General features: G+C 50.9%; 1 protein-coding gene across 1 annotated transcript; it reads right to left on the bottom strand.

Annotated features, from left to right (window-relative positions):
• Positions 1–15,744: 15,744 nt before the first annotated feature.
• On the bottom strand, positions 15,745–17,524 carry LOC123163187 (uncharacterized). The gene is made up of 3 exons (XM_044580931.1): positions 16,969–17,524; positions 16,557–16,842; positions 15,745–16,137 (listed from the first exon to the last, which is right to left on the bottom strand). Exons 1-3 carry the CDS (start codon positions 17,425–17,427, stop codon positions 16,097–16,099), a joined length of 786 nt encoding a protein of 261 aa, XP_044436866.1. The 5' UTR covers positions 17,428–17,524; the 3' UTR covers positions 15,745–16,096.
• Between the last annotated feature and the right edge of the window lie 1,201 nt (positions 17,525–18,725).

The following is an 18,725-nucleotide window of genomic DNA, read 5'->3' as shown; positions in this document are numbered from 1 at the left end:
TCCTCTGGAGTCTGCGCACGACTCCAAACAAGTCAACCGGCTTCACACCATTCTTCCTCGTCTATGGCGCCGAAGCCGTCATCCCAATGGACATAGAGTTCGACTCCCCGCGAGTCACCATGTACACCGAGGAAGAAGCAGAAGAAGCGCGTCAAGACGGCGTCGATCTGCTGGAAGAGGGCCGGCTGTTGACACTCAGACGGTCTGGCATCTACTAGCAGAGTCTGCATCGATACTACAACAGGAAGGTCAGGCCAAGATCCTTTCAAGAAGGCGACCTTGTGCTCCAGCTGATCCAACAAACAGCCGGCCAGCACAAGCTGTCAGCATCTTGGGAAGGCCCCTTCGTCATCAGCAAGGTGCTAGGAAATGACGCCTACTATTTGATCGACGCCCAGAAGCCCCGAGCGCGCAAGAGGGACGACTCCGGCAAAGAGATAGAACGCCCGTGGAATGCGAATCTTCTTCGAAGATTTTACAGTTGATGCAGTATGTATCACACTACCCCTTTATATTAAAGTACTAAGACTTTGGGCCCCCCGAGACGAGCTCGGGGACTGCCTTTTTTGTTATCTGTACGATAAGAATTATGCCTCCAAGTACATTGCTTTCATTACAAGCCGCTTGGCACCAGGCTCGACTAGTCGGCCCGGGGACTCGCCGCCTTGCGCTATGAGAAGCTTCCCGCAGTCAGACAAGTAGTGTGCGGTGCCCAATCCGCCTCCTGGCAAAGCCGCAGCTCGCAGAGCGACTGTGAGGCAGGCAGGAGTGAGGAAGAGCGGGCACCCACACGAAAAATGGCTAAGGACCTAAAGCACGAACATAGCATAAGACGGCCTCCAACATTTCTGAAGCGGAAGGCCGACTCATGAATAGCCGGCTCGCTGTCTTCATTAACCTCTACTAAGGACGGCGGACTCTTGGGTAGTCGGCATGTCGCTTCTTATCCGACTTGCTAAAGAAACTCTAAACGGCCAAATCCTTGCCTTCCCAAAGTAGCCAAGCACTTGACCCAGCGACAGTCCGCAGAGCGGCTGTTCGACTGACAAGGCAGCGACTAAAGGAAGGCGGCAAAAGGAAAAAGCCTAAAGAGCAATAAGCAAGGAAAGACGGAAAGCAGATTAATATTTACATAGGCCCTTGGCCGAATCTTCGAATAGAAGTTCAAGATACACCCCGCGGGTGGAATTGTTCGAATCTAACAAATTTTTCAAAAGATTACTAAAGACAGACAAACAGTGGCGGAAAAAGCAGCGTAGGAGGCGGCGTCTGGGATTGGAGGGTCGGAGGAGACGGCAGTGTCAGGTGCCGGGGGAGTCGGTTGGGCGGTCTCGGTTTGATCGTCTCCAGCGGTAGTCGCTTTCTCCTGACGCGGCTCGTTGCTGGAGGCGCGGTCGAGCTGAGGCTGGCCGCCTGCTCCGTCTTTTGGCACCTCCGCCTTTCCTTCGGCCTCTGCCTCGTCCTCCTCCTCAGTGCTGGAGTCGATCACCTCCGCCGAGTCCTCGCCATACTCTGGGTTCATCCCGAACCACTCTGCCGGCACTTCCTCGCCGCCTTCAGCCCGCTCGGGCACGAAGACGCTGGTGTCCGTGTACTCGACGATGGCCGCCGCACGCTCGACAAGGGCGCCCTCCACGGCCTCCAGTTCGGCCTGGGCTTCTGACCGAAACGCGGCCAGGCAGTCCAGGTCCAGCCCTGGATACCACGCCTTGACAAACTCCAAGGCCCGGCGCGCTCCGGCCCGGGCCGAGGAGCCCTTCCAGGCCTCAAGACGGCCGGCAGCGACTTCCAGCCAGTCGGCGGTCCGACTGGTGGTGCGCAGAGCCGGCATATCTAGCCACAAAGCGGCAACCGCCTGGGCGCCAGCACGCTGAAGCCGGCACATCTGCCGATGGACCGGACGAAGACGGGTTTCAATGGTCAGGAGCTGTTCGTCAACGGTTCGGGGGGCATTGGCGGAGATCTCCTCACAACTCGCCCTTCGCGCCTCACGAGCAGCCTCGATGGCTAGAGGGACCGCCTGCGAGTGGCCGGGGAAGAAGTCTGCCAAGACGAAAACAAGAAAGTCGAAAATCAGAAATCGGCCCGACACTAAGTCGGAAGCGCGAAGAATCGAAAAAAACATACCATCCACAATATCCTCGATCTCGTGGAAACCGGAGGTCAGCATCGCCTCCCTGTCAGTCCAGGAGGAGCGCTCGCTCTCGAACTCGGCCAGGAGAGCGGCTTCCTTTTTCTCAGCCTCGTCCTGCGCCTTCTTGAGCATCTCCTTCTGCTCGGCCAGCTGCGCCGCCAGCAGGTCGCGCTCCGTGGTGAGCCTGTCACACTCCTCCTCCTTGGTGCGATGGGCGGTATTGGCCTCGCCCAGCTGCTCCTGAAGAGCGGCGTTGGCTCCTGAAAATCGAAAGATAAAACGAATCAATCGTCAGCAAAGAAGATCTCCGGGAAGATCCGGCCCGACTGCTCAGCAGTCGGCCCGAATCTCGGGGACTACAGCCCGCGGGTGCGCCAGCGCGCCCCCACGAAGAAGAAGAACTCACTCCGGCTTTCCGACAAGTCGGCAGCCCGCTTGCTCAACTCCTCAACATTGCGGTTGAAGGCAGTGGCGCGGAGGTTGTGATACTCCTGCAATAAGTCATTGAAGACGAAGTCAGTGTTTGAACTCGCCAGAGGGAGTTCTGAACCGCCTGCTCAGCAGCCGGCCCGGAACTCGGGGACTACACCCAGTGGGTGCGCTTGAAGGAAATATGCCCTAGAGGCAATAATAAAGTTATTATTTATTTCCTTATTTCATGATAAATGTTTATTATTCATGTTAGAATTGTATTAACCGGAAACATGATACATGTGTGAATACATAGACAAACATAAAGTCACTAGTATGCCTCTACTTGACTAGCTCATTAATCAAAGATGGTTATGTTTCCTAACCATAGACATGTGTTGTCATTTGATTAATGGGATCACATCATTAGAATAATGATGTGATTGACATGACCCATTCCGTTAGCCTAGCACTTGATCATTTAGTATATTGCTATTGCTTTCTTCATGAGTTATACAAAGTTCCTGCAACTATGAGATTGTGCAACTCCCGTTTACCGGAAGAACACTTTGTGTGCTACCAAACGTCACAACGTAACTGGGTGATTATAAAGGAGTACTACAGGTGTCTCCAAAGGTACATGTTGGGTTGGCGTATTTCGAGATTAGGTTTTGTCACTCCGATTGTCGGAGAGGTATCTCTGGGCCCTCTCGGTAATGCACATCACTATAAGCCTTGCAAGCAATGTGACTAATGAGCTAGTTGCGGGATGATGCATTATGTAACGAGAAAATAGACTTGCCGGTAACGAGATTGAACTAGGTATTGTATACCGACGATCGAATCTCGGGCAAGTAACATACCGATGACAAAGGGAACAAAGTATGTTGTTATGCAGTTTGACCGATAAAGATCTTTGTAGAATATGTAGGAGCCAATATGGGCATCCAGGTACCGCTATTGGTTATTGACCAAGAATAGTTCTAGGTCATGTCTACATAGTTCTCGAACCCGTAGGGTCCGCACGCTTAAGGTTTCGATGACAGTTATATTATGAGTTTATGAGTTTTGATGTACCGAAGGAGTTCGGAGTCCCGGATGAGATCGGGGACATGACGAGGAGTCTCGAAATGGTCGAGACGTAAAGATCGATATATTGGATGACCGTATTCCGAGTTCGGAAAGGTTCCGAGTGATTCGGGTATTTTTCGGAGTACCGGAGAGTTACGGGAATTCGCCGGGGAGTATATGGGCCTTATTGGGCCATACGGGAATAGAGGAGAGAGGCCGAAAGGAAGGAGGCGCGCAGCCCCCCTCTGGTCCGAATTGGACAAGGGGTGCGGCCCCCCTTTCCTTCCTCCTCTCCCCCTCTTTCCCCCCCTTCTCCTACTCCAACAAGGAAGGAGGGAGTCCTACTCCCGGTGGGAGTAGGACTCCCCTTGGCGCGTCCCCTCCTAGGGCCGGCCTCCTCCCCCCTTGCTCCTTTATATACGGGGGCAGGGGGGCACCCCATAACACACAAGTTGATCTACGGATCGTTCCTTAGCCGTGTGCGGTGCCCCCCTCCACCATATTCCACCTCGGTCATATCGTCGCGGAGTTTAGGTGAAGCCCCGTGCCGGTAGAACATCATCATCGTCACCACGCCGTCGTGCTGATGGAACTCATGCCCGACGCTTTGCTGGATCGGAGCCTGGGGATCGTCATCGAGCTGAACGTGTGCTGAACTCGGAGGTGCCGTACGTTCGGTACTTGGATCGGTCGAATCATGAAGACGTGCGACTACATCAACCGCGTTGTCATAACGCTTCCGCTTACAGTCTACGAGGGTACGTGGACAACACTCTCCCTCTCGTTGCTATGCCATCACCATGATCTTGCGTGTGCGTAGGAATTTTTTTGAAATTACTACGTTCCCCTACAGTGGTACCAGAGCCTAGGTTTTATGCGTTGATGTTATATGCACGAGTAGAACACAAGTGAGTTGTGGGCGATACAAGTCATACTGCTTACCAGCATGTCATACTTTGGTTCGGTGGTATTGTTGGATGAAGCGGCCCGGACCGACATTACGCGTACGCTTACGCGAGACTGGTTTTACCGCCGTGCTTTGCACACAGGTGACTAGCGGGTGTCTGTTTCTCAAACTTTAGTTGAACCGAGTGTGGCTACGCCCGGTCCTTGCGAAGGTTAAAACAACACTAACTTGACAAACTATCGTTGTGGTTTTTGATGCGTAGGTAAGAACGGTTCTTGCTTTAGCCCGTAGCAGCCACGTAAAACTTGCAACAACAAAGTAGAGGACGTCTAACTTGTTTTTGCAGGGCATGTTGTGATGTGATATGGTCAAGACGTGATGAGATATAAGTTGTTGTATGAGATGATCATGTTTTGTTGAAGTTATCGGCAACTGGCAGAAGCTCTATGGTTGTCTCTTTGTTGCATAAGATGCAAGTGCCAAATAATTGCTTTACTTTATCGCTATGCAATAGCAATAGTTGCAAGAGCAATAGTTGGCGAGACGACCATGTGACGACACATTGATATAGATCAAGATGATGAAGATCATGGTGTCTTGCTGGTGACGATAGAGATCATGGCAGTACTTTGGAGATGGAGATCAAAGGCGCAAGATGATCATGGCCATATCATGTCACATATTTTGATTGCATATGATGTTTATCTGTTATACATCTTATTCTGTTTTGTTTGACGGTAGCATTATAAGATGATCTCTCACTAATTATCAAGAAGTGTTCTCCCTGAGTATGCACCGTTGCCAAAGTTCGTCGTTCCCAGACACCACGTGATGATCGGGTGTGATAAGCTCTACGTCCATCTACAACGGGTGCAAGCCAGTTTTGCACACGCGGAATACTCAGGTTAAACTTGACGAGCCTAGCATATGCAGATATGGCCTCGGAACACGGAGACCGAAAGGTCCAGCGTGAATCATATAGTAGATATGATCAACATAATGATGTTCACCATTGAAAGCTACTCCATTTCACGTGATGATCGGTTATGGTTTAGTTGATTTGGATCACGTGATCACTTAGAGGATTAGAGGGATGTCTTTCTAAGTGGGAGTTCTTAAGTAATATGATTAATTGAACTTAAATTTATCATGAACTTAGTCCTGGTAGTATTTTGCAAATTATGTTGTAGATCAATAGCTTGCGTTGTTGCTCTCATATGTTTATTTTGATATGTTCCTAGAGAAAATTGTGTTGAAAAATGTTAGTAGCAATGATGCGGATTGGATCCGTGATCTGAGGTTTATCCTCATTGCTGCACAGAAGAATTATGTCCTTGATGCACCGCTAGGTGACAAACCTATTGCAGGAGCAGATGCAGACGTTATGAACGTTTGGCTAGCTCAATATGATGACTACTTGATAGTTTAGTGCACCATGCTTAACGGCTTAGAATCGGGACTTCAAAGACATTTTGAACGTCATGGACCATATGAGATGTTCCAGGAGTTGAAGTTAATATTTCAAGCAAATACCCGAGTTGAGAGATATGAAGTCTCCAACAAGTTCTATGGCTAAAAGATGGAGGAGAATCGCTCAACTAGTGAGCATGTGCTCAGATTGTCTGGGTACTTCAATCGCTTGAATCAAGTGGGAGTTAATCTTGCAGATAAGATAGTGATTGACAGAATTCTCTAGTCACCATCACTAAGTTACTAGAACTTCGTGATGAACTATAGTATGCAAGGGATGACGAAAACAATTCCCAAGCTCTTCGCGATGCAAAAATCGGCGAAGGAAGAAATCAAATAAAAACATCAAAGTGTTGATGGTGGACAAGATCACTAGTTTCAAGAAAAAAGGCAAAGGAAAGAAGGGGAACTTCAAGAAGAACAGCAAGCAAGTTGCTGCTCAAGTGAAGAAGCCCAAGTCTGGACCTAAGCCTAAGACTAAGTGATTCTACTGCAAAGGGACTAGTCACTGGAAGTGGAACTACCCCAAGTATTTGGCGGATAAGAAGGATGGCAAAGTGAACATAGGTATATTTGATATACATGCTATTGATGTGTACTTTACTAGTGTTTATAGCAACCCCTTGGTATTTGATACTAGTTCAGTTGCTAAGAGTAGTAACTCGAAATGGGAGTTGCAAAATAAACAGAAACTAGTTGAGGGTGAGGTGACGATGAATGTTGGAAGTAGTTCCAAGATTGATATGATCATCATCGCACACTCCCTATACTTTCGGGATTAGTGTTGAACCTAAATAAATGTCATTTGGCGTTTGCGTTGAGCATGAATATGATTTGATCATGTTTATTGCAATACGGTTATTCATGTAAGTTAGAAGAATAATTATTGTTCTGTTTACATGAATAAAACCTTCTATGGTCATACACCCAATGAAAATGGTTTTTTGGATCTCGATCGTGTGATACACATATTCATAATATTGAAACCAAAAGATGTCAAGTTAATAATGATAGTGCAACTTATTTGTGGCACTGCCGTTTAGGTCATATTGGTGTAAAGCGCATGAAGAAACTCCATAAAAGATGGATTTTCAGAATCACTTGGTTATGAATCATTTGATGCTTGCGAACCGTGCCTTTTGGGCAAGATGACTAAAACTCCGTTCTCCGGAACAATGGAACAAGCTACTGACTTATTGAAAATAATACATACTGATGTATGCGATCCAATGAGTGTTGATGCTCGTGGCAAGTATCCTTATTTTCTGACCTTCACAAGATGATTTGAGCAGATATGGGTATATCTACTTGATGAAACATAAGTCTGAAATAGTTGAAAGGTTCAAAGAATTTCAGAGTGAAGTGGAAAAATCATCGTAACAAGAAAATAAAGTTTCTGCGATCTGATCACGGAGACAAATATTTGAGTTACGAGTTTGGTCTTCAATTAAAACAATATGGAATAGTTTCACAGCTCACGCCACCTGGAACACCACAACGTTATGGTGTGTCTGAACATCGTAACCGCACTTTATTGGATATGGTGCGGTCTATGATGTCTCTTACCGATTTACCACTATCGTTTTGGGGTTATGCATTAGAGACAGCTGCATTCACTTTAAATTGGGCACCATCAAAATCCGTTGAGACGACACCTTATGAACTGTGGTTTGGCAAGAAACCAAAGTTGTCATTTCTTAAAGTTTGGACTTGCGATGCTTATATGAAAAAGTTTCAACCTGATAAGCTCGAACCCAAATCGGAGAAGTGCGTCTTCATAGAATACCCAAAGGAAACTGTTGGGTACTCCTTCTATCACAAATCCAAAGGCAAAACATTCGTTGCTTAGAATGGATCCTTTCTAGAGAAGGAGTTTCTCTCGAAAGAAGTGAGTGTGAGGAAAGTAGAACTTGATGAGGTAACTGTACCTGCTCCCTTATTTGAAAGTAGTTCATCACAGAAATCTGTTCCAGTGACTACTACACCAATTAGTGAGGAAGTTAATGATGATGATCATGAAACTTCAGATTAAGTTACTACAGAACCTCGTAGGTCTTCCAGAGTAAGATCTGCACCAGAGTGGTACGGTAATCCTGTTCTGGAAGTCATGTTACTAGACCATGATGAACCTACGAACTATGAGGAAGCGATGATGAACCCAGATTCCACGAAATGGCTTGAGGCCATAAAATCTGAGATATGATCCATGTATGAGAACAAAGTATGGACTTTGATTGACTTGCTCAATGATCAGCAAGCCATGTTAAATAAATGGATCCTCAAGAGGAAGACGGACACTGATAGTAGTGTTACTATCTACTAAGCTCGACTTGTTGCGGAAGGTTTTCAACAAGTTCAAGGTGTTGAATACGATGAGATTTTCTCACTCGTATCGAAGCTTAAGTCTGTCTGAATCATGTTAGCAATTGCCACATTTTATGAAATCTGGCAAATGGACGTCAAAACTGCATTCCTTAATGGATTTATTAAAGAAGAGTTGTATATGATGCAACCAGAAAGTTTTTGTCAATCCTAAAGATGCTAACAAAGTGTGCAAGCTCCAGCGATCCATCTATGGACAGGTGCAAGCATCTCGGAGTTGGAATATACACTTTGATGGGTTGATCAAAGCATATGGTTTTATACAGACTTTTGAAGAAGCATGTATTTACAATAAAGTGAGTGGAAGCACTACAGCATTTCTGATAAGTATATGTAATGACATATTGTTGATCGGAAATAATGTATAATTATTCTGCAAAGCATAAAGGAGTGTTTGAAAGGAGTTTTTCAAAGAAAGACCTTGGTGAAGCTGCTTACACATTAAGCATCAAGATCTATAGAGATAGATCAAGACGCTTGATAAGATTTTTCAATGAGTACATACCTTGATAAATTTTTGAAATAGTTCAAAATGGAACAGTCAAAGAAGGAGTTCTTGCCTGTGTTACAAGGTGTGAAGTTGAGTAAGACTCAAGACCCGACCATTGCAGAAAATAGAAGGAGTTCTATAAAGTATGTTATGCTGTGAACCAGACCTATTGTATACCTTGCTCTGTGTTTGGCAAAGGAATACAATTTTGATCTAATAAGTAGATCACTGGACATGGGTCAAGAATATCCTTAGTGAGGACTAAGGAGATGTTTCTCGATTATGGAGGTGATAAAAGAGCCCGTCGTAAAAAGTTACAATGATGCAAGCTTTTACACTGATCCAGATGACTCTAAGTCTCAATCTGGATACATATTGAAAGTGGGAGCAATTAGCTAGAGTAGCTCTGTGCAGAGCATTGTGGACATAGAATATTTGCGAAATACATACGGCTCTGAATATGACAGACCCGTTGACTAAGCTTCTCTCACGAGCAAAACATGGTCATACATTAGTACTCTTTTGGGTGTTAATCACATAGCGATGTGAACTAGATTATTGACTCTAGTAAACCCTTTGGGTGTTGATCACATGATAATGTGAACTATGGGTATTAATCACATGCAGATGTGAATATTGGTGTTAAATCACATAGCGATGTGAACTAGATTATTGTCTCTAGTGCAAGTGGGAGACTGAAGGAAATATGCCCTAGAGGCAATAATAAAGTTATTATTTATTTCCTTATTTCATGATAAATGTTTATTATTCATGCTAGAATTGTATTAATCGGAAACATGATACATGTGTGAATACATAGACAAACATAAAGTCACTAGTATGCCTCTACTTGACTAGCTCATTAATCAAAGATGGTTATGTTTCCTAACCATAGGCATATGTTGTCATTTGATTAATGGGATCACATCATTAGGATAATGATGTGATTGACATGACCCATTCCGTTAGCCTAGCACTTGATCGTTTAGTATATTGCTATTGCTTTCTTCATGACTTATACAAAGTTCCTGCAACTATGAGATTGTGCAACTCCCGTTTACCGGAAGAACACTTTGTGTGCTACCAAACGTCATAACGTAACTGGGTGATTATAAAGGAGTACTACAGGTGTCTCCTAAGGTACATGTTGGGTTGGCGTATTTCCAGATTAGGTTTTGTCACTCCGATTATCGGAGAGGTATCTCTGGGCCCTCTCGGTAATGCACATCACTATAAGCCTTGCAAGCAATGTGACTAATGAGTTAGTTGCGGGATGATGCATTATGTAACGAGAAAATAGACTTGCCGGTAACGAGATTGAACTAGGTATTGGATACCGACGATCGAATCTCGGGCAAGTAACATACCGATGACAAAGGGAACAAAGTATCTTGTTATGCAGTTTGACCGATAAAGATCTTCGTAGAATATGTAGGAGCCAATATGGGCATCCAGGTTCCGCTATTGGTTATTGACCAAGAATAGTTCTAGGTCATGTCTACATAGTTCTCGAACCCGTAGGGTCCGCACGCTTAAGATTTCGATGACAGTTATATTATGAGTTTATGAGTTTTGATGTACCGAAGGAGTTCGGAGTCCCGGATGAGATCGGGGACATGACGAGGAGTCTCGAAATGGTCGAGACGTAAAGATCGATATATTGGACGACTATATTCGGAGTTCGGAAATGTTCTGAGTGATTCGGGTATTTTTCGGAGTACCGGAGAGTTACGGGAATTCGCCGGGGAGTATATGGGCCTTATTGGGCCATACGGGAATAGAGGAGAGAGGCCGAAAGGAAGGAGGCGCGCAGCCCCCCTCTGGTCCGAATTGGACAAGGGGTGCGGCCCCCCTTTCCTTCCTCCTCTCCCCCTCTTTCCCCCCTTCTCCTACTCCAACAAGGAAGGAGGGAGTCCTACTCCCGGTGGGAGTAGGACTCCCCTTGGCGCGCCCCCTCCTAGGGCCGGCCTCCTCCCCCCTTGCTCCTTTATATACGGGGGTAGGGGGGCACCCCATAACACACAAGTTGATCTATGGATCGTTCCTTAGCCGTGTGCGGTGCCCCCCTCCACCATATTCCACCTCGGTCATATCGTCGCGGAGCTTAGGCGAAGCCCCGTGCCGGTAGAACATCATCATTGTCACCACGCCATCGTGCTGACGGAACTCATCCCCGACGCTTTGCTGGATCGGAGCCCGGGGATCGTCATCGAGCTGAACGTGTGCTGAACTCGGAGGTGCCGTACGTTCGGTACTTGGATCGGTCAGATCGTGAAGACGTGCGACTACATCAACCGTGTTGTCATAACGCTTCCGCTTACGGTCTACGAGGGTATGTGGACAACACTCTCCCCTCTCGTTGCTATGCCATCACCATGATCTTGCGTGTGTGTAGGAATTTTTTTGAAATTACTACGTTCCCCTACAGCGATGGCGCGCCCCCACAGAGAAAAACAAGAATCAAGAAGGAGAAGAAACTTACTCGGACGGCCGTTCGCGCGGCCAGATGCGCTCTGGTGCAGGCCTGAAGGGCGTCGCCTTCGGCCCGCAACTTCGCCTGGACTTCCAAGAGCGATTGATTTAGCGGCCCGGTGCCGCCTCCGCGCACCCACCCGGTGGCGCGGCGCTTGTGGCCTCGGCGTCCAGAGCTGCCGAGCTGGCAACGGTGATATCCCGAGGTCACGGCGCCGAGGTCGCCCTCTCAAGACGGCGACGCACCGGCGAGGTGAATTGGAGAAGCAGCCGCGCTTCGGCCTCGTCCATGGCCGGCGGCTCCGACGGATCCACCGGCTGTTTGCCGTGCGGCCTCCCAGACGGCGGTGGAGGCGGCGGCGACACGAGAGCATCCGACATGGAGGCCTCGCCGCTCTCCTTCTCCGCGATGGGGTTCTCGGTGCCGGCTCCCCCGGTCTGCCCCGTGAACTCCGGAGGCGGCGGTGCAGACGATAGTGGGGGGACGAGCATCGCCGATCGGCGACGCGCTGCCTCCTCGGCGCGCCGTCTCGCCGCAAGGACGGGTTCGGCATCATCCAGCTTTTTCTGGGCGGAGGCGGCCACCCTGTCGGCCTCCGCCTTCTCCAAACGCGCGGCCTCCTCCTCGCGCTTCTCCCGTGCGTTCCGCTCCGTCGCCTCCCGGAGGTCGGCGGCAGGGTCGGGCCGCCGAGTATTGGCGGACGTCTCTGCCGACCCCATGACGGAGGGGACGACGACTCTCTCAAGGAAGAGAGGGGCCCTGAAGAAGAATGGAGGGAGTATATAAACGAAGACTCGGACAAGACTCAACGAAGAAAATAAAAAGAGCGTAAAGACTTATGCGGATACTAGCGGCGGCTTTCTCACTTCCCTTCGGAAGCGGTTGGCCTTCGCAGCCGCCTCCTCTCGTCTGGTCGCGGTGGCCGCCCTTAAACTTCTTCAATTTACCGTCGGGCGCACTCGGCCCGGCGTGACGCCTCTTCGCGCCGCCTTGGCCGGCAGAGGAGCCGGCGCCCGACGGGCCGATCTTCAGCTGGTGGCGCGGAGCGACTTCACCTTCGGCGTCGTCGTCAGGCCAGTCGGCGAAGGTGGCCGAGGGCCGAAAGTCGCCTTCTGCCCCCCCTCCCCCGCCTTCGGCGTCGGCTTCCATTGCCGCCGCCCCCAAGTCGGGGTCGTCGACGTCGCTCTTCGTGCGATCGAGGACATACTCGCGGGGCTGCCTCGTGGCGCCGGCGGCAGGCTGCATAAGAGGATTCTAGTTCAGAAGAAGCTAACAAGAGTCAGAAGCCGGAGTCGGCTACGGAAAAAGATAAAACAGCAGGGAGACGCGACTTACCACTGGTGGAGGGTTGACGCGCGAGTACGACTCCTTGCCGAACTGCCAATCCTCTTTGTACTCGCAGTGCGCGATGTAATTTACCAAGTTCGCCACCTCCTTGCGGGGCATCTCCTTGGTGCTCGTCCGACTTGGGTCTCGGAGGCCGCTCATCTGACAGATCAGGTGAGGCCGGCCTTGGAGCGGGAGAACTCGGCGTGCCACGAAGGCAGCCAGCAAGTCGGCCCCGACGAGTCCCTCCGACTGCGTCAAGACTCGGAGTCGCGCCACGGCGGCGGCTTCGGCGGGAGTCAGCGTCTTGACTCGGTGGGACCAGCCGGGGAGCCGCCCAGTCAGGGGAGCGGCGTTGTAAGGCGGCAAGTTGACCCAGTCACCGTCGGAGGCGAGGTTCTTCACATAGAAGTACGAGCGCTGCCACATCTTCACCGACTTGATCAGCATGATGGGAGGAAAGGGGTTGTCGGTCGTCGAGCGCCGCATCGCGATGAAGGCGCCACACTGGGCCGGCACGCCGGCGATGTGCGTGCCGAGCTTAGAAGAGAAGAATTCTCCCCACAGCTCGATGGTGGGGAGAACGCCGAGGAAGCCTTCGCACAGGGTGGCGAAGGCGGAAAGCAGCACCACCGTGTTCGGTGTGAGGTGGTGCGGCTGAAGGCTATGGAACTCCAGGAATGAGCGGAAGAAGCCGCTCGCCGGCAGCCCCAGGCCGCGCATAAGGTGCGAGCGGAAGATGACCCGCTCGCCCTCTTCCGGCGCCGGCCGGATTTCCCCCTCCGGCGCGGCGCGGGCGCGCACGAGGTCCGCGCTGGGGAGACGGCGGGTCTGGCGGAGGAACTCGATGTGTTCTTCCTCTACCTCCGAGCCGTCCCACACGCCGGAGCGCACGGCAGAGGCCGCGGCGGAGGAAGAGCTCATCGCCGCGGTAGGCTGCGCTCCTGCTCGATGGCGGAGGAAGGAGGAAGAAGAAGCAAGATGAGGCGGGGGAGCGGGGAAGAAGGGCGCGCAAGCTGTGCCGCTCCGCTTCCCCCCGCCTACTTATAGCCCTGCGGGCTGAGAAGCCGAGGGGGCGGGCGTGGGATTAACTGCGCACGATGCCCCACGCTGCCCCACGATTTACCCACGAAGTTATTGCGCGCAGTAACGACGTGGGAAAACCAACCGTCCTCGGCCACAACGGATCTGTCCGTATGCCGAGGCGCGGTAGTGGCGGGCCCCGCCTGACGGCCCGTCCCGTTGCGCGCGTGGGCAGGCAGACTGTTCTTCCCACGTGGCGCCGCGCGATAGGACCGCCCTGATGGCTGCGGGGAAGCGTATCAGGTACGCCGCCTGGTTTCCCGCCGCGACCTTCGAATTGAGGCTCTTCGCCGAAGCTCCGACTTTCGACAGTCGGCCCAAGGGAAGACGGCAGCCGAGTCCCAGAGTTTGCCCTTTTAAAAAAGATTGAAGCTGTTGAAGCCCCACAATACAGCGACCGCAGGGTTTCACCAGCTTCGGGGACTACTGTCGGAGTAATGGGCCACGGGTAGGCTAACCCGAGCCCCAGGACATTTCAAGACATCGGGGCAAGCCGCGCTCCTCAGGCCGAGTCCCGGGGCCGACTCCAAGATATGCCGAGTCCCGGGCGGCGGCTCCCAGATAAGCCGACTCCCAGGCGGCGACTTCCAGGGAGGCCGACTACGGAGAGTCGGCCCAAGACTCCTCCCTTATCCCGAAGTACGACGCAGGGTACGGTCGCGGCATGGCCGTTTCCCCCTGCCTACGAAGGGCCGGCATGGCTACAGTAGGCCGTACCACTGGAAGATCTCCGGTGGGATACGACACTGTTGCCGTGCCTGCCCTGACCTCAGCCACAGTACGCAGTGCACTGTGCCCACGACGCCGGCCTGTACGACCCGAAGGCGGCAGGACCGCCTGTCAGTGAGAGGGCCGAAGCCGGCCTGGGCACCCCGAAGACGGGCCCATGGGAGTCGGCCTCCCTGGAGTCGGCCGACTCCTCTCGGGCCCCACAAGCCATTAACCAGATAAGATGGGGAATGGCGACAGTGATCGCCCGATAGACGGCGGCACTGTTGCCACGACCCGATGACCGGGCCTGCGTCATCAGGAGCGCCGCTACAGTGTCATGCCTGTCCGCGGGACCCGCCAGTCGGTGGGCCCCAGAAGCCGGCAGGAAGGATGGCGGCCTGAGAGACAGACGGCTGGGACCCGCGCCCAGCCGGATTACTATTGTACCTTCGGGGGTAGGCCTATATAAATCCCCCGGGGCACCCATACAAAGGGTTCGACCCTAGAGAGGAAGATAGACTAGATAGCCCAGGGAGGAGAGAGCTAGCCTTGTCCTCTTCCACCTCCAAAAACAGCTCCAGGAGCACCATTGTAGTTATCTTGCTTTAGTGATTATGCGGAGACCCCGCAGAGCAGCAGTAGGGGTGTTATCTCCTAGGAGAGCCCTGAAGCTGGGTAAGTTCCGCCGGCGTGCATGTCTTCGCCTCATCCCGCTTCCAGGCACCGGCGACGTTCTACTCGCTCCCACCATGATAAGCCATCCTTTGGCATATGTCGTATCCAACCCCCGACATCCATGCCTGCCAAAAGCCCACACTCATAGCACAACCAGTTATATCTCCCAGCTGGTAACTACGGTGGGAACTAAACCTGTTGGTTTTGAGTTCGAATCCCAACTGGTGCAATATTTTTTTGAAGCTTAAGAAAAGGAAAGAAAAATGTAAATGGGCCAACCCAGGTTGGAGCCCATAAATATGAGTTGGCGTCTATTTGACGCTACCCCTCAAGCATACGTATACGTTCCGGCTAGCGACCCAGCATGCAAGCGAAAGTGAGTACTATTTGTCAACAGTATTATTTTCATGCATAAGAAATCCCATTATTGCTCACAGGAAAAACCCAGTACATTTTTCAGTTATACAGGAAATGCATATTCTAAGAGGGATGCAGGACCATCAGCTCATTGCATAAATCACAACATTTTCAGTTACCCGAAATGCATGATCTATTTATTTTTATTTGTTTGCAGGATCATCAACTCATTAGTCATTACAGGAACCCCTACAGTGAAAAGAAACGGCGGCAATCACATCAGAGATGAATGTCAGAAGAGCGACAATGCAGCAACTACTACAACTAGCATCCCAAGTTCCCAACAAACATTGTTGAGCCATGGGATGCAACAATGCCTTCGGCAATTCTGAATCAAAGAACAGCGAGGCCAAAACAGGCAGGGCTTCCCCCTCTCCCTGTCTGAGAACGGACCAAGTTCAGCTAGTAGAAGAAATGCGAGAGCTGCTGAGTTTTCTCAATCTATATCTATTCTATCTATCTATAGGCAAAAGTAGGCGTCCAGTTCTGCAGTCATCGTATCGGAGGCGGCGAAACTTGTGTCAGGACTTCAGCTCTGATCTTTCTCTACTCTGCGTCGACATCCGGGTGTCGCAACGCATCACAGGCTGAATCAGCAGAAATAATGTGGAAGTTAAGCAGCAGACCAATGAGGAATAACAGTATAATGACGGCATCAAGAAGGCAAAACCAAAAACAATATAAATGTGCGAGGAACTAAGCTTTTATGCACTGTCCATTGTAGAATACAGTCTGAATTTTGTTCATTGGCTGAATTTGCACAGTATATTATCTGCAAAAGATGAAATGAGATGACTGGACTTGGTTTGGTTTTTTAGGCTCCATATTTTTTATCGGCAAAGTGTTATGAAATGGACGAACTGAATTAACTGGATCAAGAAAAGAAATGCGGAAACAGTAGTTTCTTTCTACTAGCTTCAGACTTCAGAGTTCAGACCATCTTTTACGATCAGATCTGCACATTGTGCATACCAAATTCAGTAAGACATGGGAGAGTGGCTCTCACCGGGGGTCCCGGACAGGATGACGACGACCTCGAGGGTCTCGCCGGAGCCGCCGTGGGGCAGGTCGACGACGAGTGGGGTGAGCCTCCCGTGGCGGCCCGCTCGGACGCACATGAGGAAGGCGGAGCTCAGCGGCAGGTTGAGGTGCCTGGCCAGAGCGTTCCTCAGGTGGTTCACGCACCTCCCGAAGAACTGGAGCTGGGACCAGCGTTCGTCGGCGTAGAGCCCCTCGGCGGTCGCTTGCACGACCCGGATCCGCCGCTCCGCCCTCGGCTCCTCCTGCCCGAACTACCAAAGAACCATGGATTGCTATGCTGAGGAGGAGATCCAATCAAAGAAGCAATCTGAATTTCGAGAAACAGAGTTGGCAAACAATGGCGAGAACGGCAAGAAGCAGTTCGGGAGCTATCTCACCGAAAGCGGTGGTGGAAGGCGAGGCGCGGCCTCTCTGGCGGGGATGGGCTCCACGGCCCAGTAGAACAATGTGCGGCAGGCGCGGACGCGGACGCTGAGGTGGAGGCCGCCGACGTTGCGGAGCAGGACCCCGCCCCCGCCGCCGCCCCCGATGGCCTGCCACATGATGGACCGCAGCTCCGGCTGGTCGTATCTGCGCTGCTCGACGCGGAAGCGGCCGTGCCCTCCCGGCAGCGGCATGTCCGTGGCGGCGAGGTAGCGGCCGTAGGCGGCGCTGTGGAGGAGCAGGTACGGGCCGTCGCCGTCGGCGCTGTGGTACAGGTGCACCGTCCACGCGACGTTCAGCGACGCGCGGCGCCGGCTGAGGGTGACGCTCACCCCGTCGGCGGCGGCGCGGACGTACCGGCCGCGCCTGCGGCTCCGCAGCCGCACGTGCTGCCCGTCGTGGAACTGGTCCATCGGTCGCCGGCGCTGTGGCGCTTGGAGGTGGGCGCTGCGCGGTGGAGAGAGGGCGGGGGAGGGGTTCTTGGCTCGCTGGGGCTCCGGCCGGCGACGAGAGGCGAGAAAAAGCTGTTGGTTGAGGCGGTTACGTTGGGCGCCAAGCCGAGGTATTTCAAGGTGCCTCACGCCATGGCCGTCCGGGGCTTTGGGCACAAGGTGGGCTTGCCAGCCTGGCCTTTCGCTCGGCCCAGCCCGTAATCCTGTTTTTATTTTTTGAGAATCCATACTTGTGTTTTTTTTTTGAAGGAAAACTCAAGCTTTATTCATTTGCAATAACTGTTACATCGTTTACGAGGATTTGTACAATTTCATTAAGTGGTTCCTCGAACCAATCAAAATTGCAAGGCAATCTAGCAGGTTTTTGAGCAACTTTATTTGCTTCTTTATTACACTGCTTGAATCTAGAAATAGAAAATCACAAGCTAAATGGAAACAATCATCAAAGTTTGCCAGCACCGCCCCTGCCAACCGTCCTCCTTCCTTCATGGTATCTATCACCTCCATATTATCCGAATTAATAACAATGTGAATCCATACTCGTGTTGTTCTTGTGCCCTGCTGGGTTTTTTTTTTGGTCGGTTCATGTGCCCTGTTTTTGCTTCAAGAGATTGGTGATCAGTTATGTTTGCTTTACGACCATTTCATGTAAGGAAATTATGATCTTTTTGACCAAAATGGTCGTTATGGTTTAGAGTTTGGAGTCCCCTGGACAGCTTTTGACCAATTGTTCTCAAATGGTCATAGATTTATGACCAATCCTTTCAGGGTCACTAACAGAAGGTCACAAGTTGACATATTTTTTATAGTGATGATGGAGTCAAATCCAACAGATCTCGGGTAAGGAGTCCCAAACTGATACCCTTGGTGCGATGGTAACAAAGGCACATGATTTTACCTAGGTTCGGACTCTCTCGAAGAGATACTGGTACCCTTGGTGCGATGGTCATAGAGACACATGATTTTACCCAAGTTTGGACTCTCTCGAAGAGATAATACACTACGTTATGCTTTTGATTGTGTTGATTTTGTGGGAGTACAGAGTATAGGTTGATCTACCATGAGATCGTGTGTGTATGAGTCTGTCACCTAGAGTCCTATCCCCCTGGTTTGTATAGATACCCGGGGTGCTTAGGGTTTACACATAGGTCGGTTGCATCTAAGGTAACCTGGTGTAGATGACCTCTAAATTTGGAGCAAACGTCAAGTGTTAAAAAGTTCCAATCTTGACGCTCCCGAGCCTGAAGAACGTGGGCCAC

The sequence above is a fragment of the Triticum aestivum genome, chromosome 7B (genome assembly GCF_018294505.1).
Source record: "Triticum aestivum cultivar Chinese Spring chromosome 7B, IWGSC CS RefSeq v2.1, whole genome shotgun sequence".
NCBI lineage: Eukaryota > Viridiplantae > Streptophyta > Magnoliopsida > Poales > Poaceae > Triticum > Triticum aestivum.
This window is presented reverse-complemented; position numbering and strand designations above follow the sequence as displayed.

Coding starts and splice junctions, on each gene's coding strand:
- LOC123163187 (XM_044580931.1), bottom strand. CDS start 17,427: ATGGACCAGTTCCACGACGGGCAGCACGTGCGGCTGCGGAGCCGCAGG. Junction 16,843..16,968: donor GCCTTCCACCACCGCTTTCG/GTGAGATAGCTC, acceptor GTTCTTTGGTAG/TTCGGGCAGGAGGAGCCGAG. Junction 16,138..16,556: donor CATCCTGTCCGGGACCCCCG/GTGAGAGCCACT, acceptor CTGCTGATTCAG/CCTGTGATGCGTTGCGACAC.